This window comes from Cyclopterus lumpus, chromosome 11 (assembly GCF_009769545.1).
Source record: "Cyclopterus lumpus isolate fCycLum1 chromosome 11, fCycLum1.pri, whole genome shotgun sequence".
In the NCBI taxonomy this organism is placed as follows: domain Eukaryota; kingdom Metazoa; phylum Chordata; class Actinopteri; order Perciformes; family Cyclopteridae; genus Cyclopterus; species Cyclopterus lumpus.
In genome coordinates, this window is record NC_046976.1 from 12,898,947 (window position 1) to 12,905,954 (window position 7,008).

General features: G+C 39.6%; 1 protein-coding gene across 1 annotated transcript; it reads left to right on the plus strand.

The window, feature by feature from the left end:
• Positions 1 to 775: 775 nt before the first annotated feature.
• On the plus strand, positions 776 to 4,386 carry dazl (deleted in azoospermia-like). Its single transcript, XM_034545394.1, has 9 exons — positions 776 to 886; positions 1,737 to 1,859; positions 2,283 to 2,374; positions 2,643 to 2,694; positions 2,777 to 2,843; positions 2,934 to 3,073; positions 3,603 to 3,683; positions 3,903 to 3,953; positions 4,342 to 4,386. Exons 1-9 carry the CDS (start codon positions 884 to 886, stop codon positions 4,384 to 4,386), a joined length of 654 nt encoding a protein of 217 aa, XP_034401285.1. The 5' UTR covers positions 776 to 883.
• Positions 4,387 to 7,008: the final 2,622 nt, after the last annotated feature.

Genomic DNA, 7,008 nt, shown 5'->3' on the forward strand with positions numbered 1-7,008 from the left:
GTCACAACCAAAACCATCAGAGTGGGCGGTGACACAACAAAGAACATGACTCCGGGTTGGGTTGATAGGCCGACCCGATACTTTACCTGGAAGGATCACTGTCCTGCAGTCGCTCTCTGCGGGTAGCCACTCTGCTCTATTTATTTTGGATTCTGTAACTGAGTTTATGCAGGTAAAAGTGTGTTTACATGCATGTGTCTTTATGTACACATCTTTTTTTTTATAGATCAATCATATTTCAGCTTCTCTTCTGCATGAGGGGAATTCATGAGGGGGGTGGGGGGGAGAACATTTGCATCTATCACCTAAACCATTGTGTACTAACAAATACAAATACGGTTGAATACAATATGAAATTAGACAACCTTTTAGATTTCCAATATATATTACCCCTTGTTGGTGTCAAGTTTATTCATATGGCATTTAGAAGACCATATTCTGCAGAATTTACACAAATAATCAAGAGGCACATCACCGAACCAGCTGTACAACATGATTGTAATCCATAACAACGTTATCAGTAGGAAAATTAGTTTGAAGTATTGTTTACAGACCAAGTTTTATTTTACATGAAGCTGCATTCATGTTCATGCACTGCATGGAAAAAGGAAACAAGTGCAACAAGATCAAGGAGAGTAAAACATTGTAATCAAATCTGTTGTGATTTTGCATGAGATTGTGTAAAGACAATAAGGACAGTTAAGGGCTAACTAGTTACAATCGAACTTGATATAAATCACACATGTAACATGTGATAGGAAGTTAGATTACTCATGTGCACGAGGCGTGGTTTCGGCCATTGTGAGGTGGTTGCTGTCGGGCAGAAGAAGCGCCGCTTTAGAGTGTATCTGCTTAACTTATTATTTTTAAAATTATTTTAGATATGGTAAGTTTCAACGACACGGCACTATAACACACTGTTAAAAGTATAGCCGGACAACAGCTTTGTGTACTTTAAGCCATTTGCTGACTTTAATCAACGTGCTAACTAACCTACTGCTGAGTATGTTACTGAGCTCGCATTAGCGTTAGCTCGCCTTAGCGCTAGCTTAGATTAGCGTTAGCTCGCCTTGGCGCTAGCTTACGTTTGCGCTAGCTTGCATTAGCGTTAGCTCGCTAATTAGCAACCTTCGCCTTGAGCACCGAAAAGGGCGCACTAGCTACTGGTAGCTTACATTAGTTAGGCAATATATATTTAATATCAGCAAGCAATAACTAACATTAACGATCTCTCACCAACTGTTTCCAATGCTATTTCCTTAACTGTGTTGCTGCTCCACAATCGGACATACCGAGGTTTGCGTGTTGAAGTACATTTAGCTTTATGTTAACTAAGCTAATGTTAACATTTAACGTTAGCATCATGTACCCCCACGACCATGTGTCTGACGAATTTGCCGGTGTTGTGTCGCTATGTGCTCCCCATGAAGTTGTCCTATTAACGCTCATGAAGTTGTGCATCTAATGCTAAGCATGCGCATACTCTAGGGAGTAACGTTTTTATTCAGAATACATTTTTTGACACATCATAAATCGCCTTAACATCGGGATTTGTTCCATGTCACAGTTAATTTAGCTAGGCCACAGAACAGTCTCTCTCTCCCCCCCACCCACCCCTTTGTATGTATTTGTACTTAACCATGGGTATCCATTGAATTGTAATGCCTAAACGACAATGTGAACGTTTTGTGGTGTTTTCCTATCATTTAACTTAATAATTCAAGTTTTGTTGTTAGGATGTCCAAAAGCCCAGGAGCAGCAGCCAGACTTCACCTTCCCTGAAGTTGTCAAATGGCTACGTTCTTCCTGAGGGCAAACTGACGCCCAACGCCCTCTTTGTTGGTGGGATTGACATGAAGGTAAGATCAGATGTTTTTAGATTATGAAGAACTGACTTGTCCATTCCAAATCAGCATATTTTTGTTTTTTTGTCTGAAGATTATTTATTTTCAGTTTTGAGGGTGAAACCATACAATTTAAAAAAATGTTCAACTCATAGAGAAACAATAATTGGAAAAGCATCAATGTGTTATCAGAATCTGGGTGCTCCCACATTTGGGTAACAGACTGCTGTCAAGTATTTCTCTTAAGTAGAAAAAGCCTCTCTGTTTGCTGCCCACACATTTACGGAAATAAAATTGCATTTATTTGAAAGTTTTGTTCTACTGTAAAGTGGAATTTCAATTCCCTAGCACCTGTGAATGTTTCACCACTTAAAGCAGATGGTAAAGTAGAGCAACTAAAATTCAGTTTTTAGCTTTAAAATTAATTTTGTTCTTCAGGTGGATGAAAATGAAATGCGGGACTTCTTTGCAAGATATGGCGCTGTTAAGGAAGTAAAAATTATCACATACCGTGGAGGGATCTGCAAAGGGTGAGAACATAAACAATGCATTTGTCTATTATTACAGCATTCATGTGAGTTATTCATGAAGCATGAATACAGAAATTGCTGTATGTAATCTGTACTTGTGAGTTAACTTGTGTGGGTGTAAACTGGGGCGGTTGTTTTCAGTGTTTATGAATATTCATTAGCTTATTTTATAACTTAGTTTGAGCTCATTGATTTCATATTTTTCACTCGGTGTTGGTATTCATTCAGTGTGTTTCTGTTTAGTCTGAGTTTTTGTGTGTCTTCCTAGGTATGGGTTTGTGTACTTCAATGAAGATGTCAACATTCAGTCAATAATTGAGGTGAGTGGATGTCTGTCTGACTGCCGTTCTATCGCTTTTTGTTTCCAACTGAGTAATATTTATTTTATATTTTTTACTATAGCAACAGATCAGTTTTAAGGGTCGGAAACTCAAGCTGGGCCCTGCCATCATGAAAGAAAGGAGCTCTCGTATGTATTCTGATACGCTAAAGAAGAAACTCATTGGATGTTAGTGAAAATATAAGATCTCCCCACTTAAATATTTTCGTCTTCATCCAGGGTCCATGCCGTCCCGTCTGGTTGGCCCGGCTCCCTGGATGAGCCCCACTCAGTACTTCTACTGCGGCTGCTGCTCACCCATGGGAGGGGGTATGGCTCAACCTTCGCCCATCCTCAATGGAGGAAGCCCCTACAATCAGGTAACATATATACACACACACACACACACACACACACAGCCAGCTATCAAGAATGTCTGTTCAGCAGGTGGAAAAAAAACAAAGTTGTTGAGCCAAGTAAACGCACTGTTTGTGTCATTTGTAATGCACACACGCACCTCTATTCTTTAAAATGAATTAAATCTTATTTTCCCAGAGGGGAAGTTGGCTCATTATCACAGCCAAGAATAGAGGAGCAAGGTGAAGAACAATCTTATCAATTTACTTTCAATTTACCAGAAAATATATCAACATAAAGTTGTCGATGGCATGATTATTGTAATTGCTAATAATATCCAGGTTTGGAAATGAATTAGACAACACAGACATTGGCAGTTATAGTGTAAACCTTGCAAGGTAATTTGCATAAGAACAGTTCCTTATTGCTGCAGGCTTTTAGTCAGTTTCATGATATTAAATGTATGTTTTAACATCTCTTAAGCACTGTTTGCGATATAAACATACTTCTCTGTACTGAGGTTTAATGTGTTCCTTCGGTCTCTCTTTGCAGCCATACTCTTACTCCAACTTTGGAGGGGTCATGATCCCACAGATGCCAATGAACTACGCACAGAATGCCTACGCCTACCAGGTACACATACACTTATACTAATTTGTTTACAGCATCCCATGCAAGGTCTCAGAGGCATCGCATATATTCTCGAGCATGTGAGGTGAGAGGTTCAGCCTGGCTTAGAGCCACCTATCCCTGCATGCCCCTCATTCCACACCCCCAATCTCCTATAGAAGTGAATCTGGCTTTGTCTGTTGCCATCTCTTTCACTGCAGATCCATTTTCCCCCACGCACAGTACACTCTACCTCACTGGATGGCAGACCAGAGGACACGGTCTGTCAATCTGGTAAATTTAGTGGGTATAGAAGTCGATGTCAGTATAATTCAAGTTTCGTTGCAACACAAATCACTTCTCATTTGCCAGTGAGATGAAAACGTTGATGGAGCCTTTCAAAATCAATGTGATTAAGTAGAACATAGTATTTGTCTATTTTATTTATTTATCTGTCAGTATTGTTTGCGGCAAGAAATTGTCCTCAAACTGCAATGTTCATGCAAGCCACTAGGTGGTGTTGTATGACCACTGTTCACATCCTGAAGAATGAACTGCACCAACAATGAGTTATTATAATGATGCAACTTTTTTGAGATCCTGTGTCATGGCAGCTGTTTATGTCTTTAAAACATCTGTTTGTTTGCAATAATCTTTTGGTTATGTTAATGTCTGTTTCCAGAGCTTTGTTGACTGTGGAGTCCAGACTATGATGACTGTGCTGTAGTCACTGAGCATCCTGCCAGGTAAGAACTGCCCTCATACCAGCAAAATGAACTTGTATATGTTTAAACGTGGGAAAACCTGCTCAAAATAGGTGATGGACCCCGTTCCCGTTGCTAATAGCCAATTATGCTTTTCTGTTTATATTCTGGTGTGTCATGTCGAAATTAACGAAACAGGAAAACAGCGTTAGTTAAAAAGAAAAGTGGAAATGTTATGGTGGTTATTTCTTTTTTTTGTTACTTATTTAGTCTCTCGTCAAACTAATTTAGAACGATGTTTGTAGAAGATGAGCGTCTCCGCCTGGGTGTCATGATTTCATCACTGCCGATCAGTGCTGGCCAAACCTTTCCCACTATAGACAAAAGACATATCTTAGTGGCCTTTAGTGATTTTGTTTGTCCATTGGGAAGGAGGCTGAGGTAACAATGTGCCACGGAGGACCAAGCATCTGCAAGCTTTCACACCCTTTCTCAAGAAGAAGGTTAATCGTGCATGCGTGCGTGCGTGCATGCGTGTGTGCATGCACTTTTAAAAGACTAATCCTGATATGGTGTGTAAATTGAATGAGGGAACTGTTCTTAACTTGTGATGTGGTTTTCTGTCCTGTCCCTTTTTTTTAGATGCACGCTACAGTGAGTCAAAATGCAGACAGGATGATGTCTGGAAGCAAGCCAACGCCTCTCACTGTTTCCTGAATGCCCTCCCCTCTTCTCCCTTCCCTCAACTTTTGAGACCCATTTTAACACCAGACTGCAGGAGCTTTCCACTTTAACTGTACTCGTTTGATCACAATCACTTTGACCACGACTGGTATGGATCACTGTCGTGTGGTCAGACCGCTTTTAACCCACATGGATCACAGTGACAGTCGCACAGGAAGACACAGCACCCTCACCATACCAGCTGTTTTTTTGTTTATTTTCCTCTGTTATTTATCCAAAAGAAAAGACTTGAGATCACCCTTTGTGCCTATGTATGTTTTGTTATTTATTTTTGGAATTACTTTGTTTGGTTGGGAGGGGCTTTTTTAGCCTCTGCAAGGGCTCTGTGTACATCAAAGTTACATTTATAAATATATTGTAACAATGTCTTGACCGCTATTTTTTGTTTCAGCAGTTGGAGTAGAATGCTACTTTAATTCTAGTTCAGTTTTGATTAAGAAATGTCATTAACTTGAATACTACAGTATATGGGCACTTTGTCATTCCATTAATTTCAAACACTCATTTATTTTGTGCTCCATTCTATTTAATTGGGTGTCGATTGAGGCAGTAAATGAACCGCAATTTTATCCCATTATTTTGCCTCATCAGTATGACTGATTTCTTGTCTTGGTCAAACGCCAGACTTTCCAAGTTGAGTTCCACAAAGCATCTGTGTGTTGTTTCTAAACCGTCCCATCCTGTGACTGGGTGTTTCTCAAACGGTTCACACTCAAGTACAATCACGACATAATTACTTTTTCCCATTACTTGTCAATCAACTTATATTTGGAAGTAAATACAGTGGAAGGCTGCTTTAATCCACTTTGAAAATTAAGGACGTGATTTTAAATAAAGTGCTCTCTGCTTCTTCGGGGGAAATTGTTCACTGTACATGGTTCACTTTATACTGGTTTATCTTTTTGGGTTTTAGTCTAGTCGTAGGTGATTTTGTACAAAGTATTTTACTGTCATTGTCAGAGTAAACTGATGCTTTTATATATATATATATATTTATATTATTTTCAGTAAGTGCACTTCATTTGTTTTCTGTTAAATGTATACACTAAAACAGTATCTTTGTATTGTTGGAGATGCACATTTGGTGTACGTCACATTTTATTTCTCTTGACCCAGTTCCACATAGTTTTGTCGTGGTATTGACCTCTAGGGTCTCACAATCAGACATCTGATTGTATCAATAGAATTGTTTGGTTCAGAGAGCCTGAGTGCCGCACTGTTTGGTTTGTGTTTGTTTGCAAGGTTTGGCTGTTTTTGTTTGAAAGAAAAAAGTTAAAATGTTATTAATAAAGCTTGTGAAGCTCTTGGGTTTCTTTGCATCATTTTGAAGAGTGGTTCTGTATTTTTAGGGATATTAATTTGGAAACTTGAGAGCTGGAGATGACGTGTGCCCTCCTCTGCCACTCCCAGCCTCCATAAGCCTGCTGGTGTGCAGTCAGGGTTGTCTTCCCTGGCAACAAGCCCATCATCTCCTGGTCACAGAGCGTTTTGTTTTTGTCACAGTCTGGTGGTGTGACTGAGCTCCCCAGGGTGTCCTGTCCAGCCCCACCCACCTAAACCCCAGTCAGACGTTTCTGAATTATGTATAAGTCTGGACAGCTACTTATGAAATATGAATTTACCAAAGGAGACCTTTTGAAAAACACAAACACCTCCAACCTCAACAACCTTGATGGGAGACCATATCGTGTAACTAAAACACTGAACCATAAACTTACCACTTTGACTCGAGGAAAAGGGAAAATATTTGCAAACCGTGCAAGTAGCTTTTCTCTATGGTGTTTTGTGTATTTTCTTCCCTACTTTTCTAAGTAGTTTTATAATTTGAACGCCCGGGTTAATATTCATATTGTTTCAGAGTTTCGAACCTGGAGAGTGAGTGAGAAACAACTGGGAGGAGA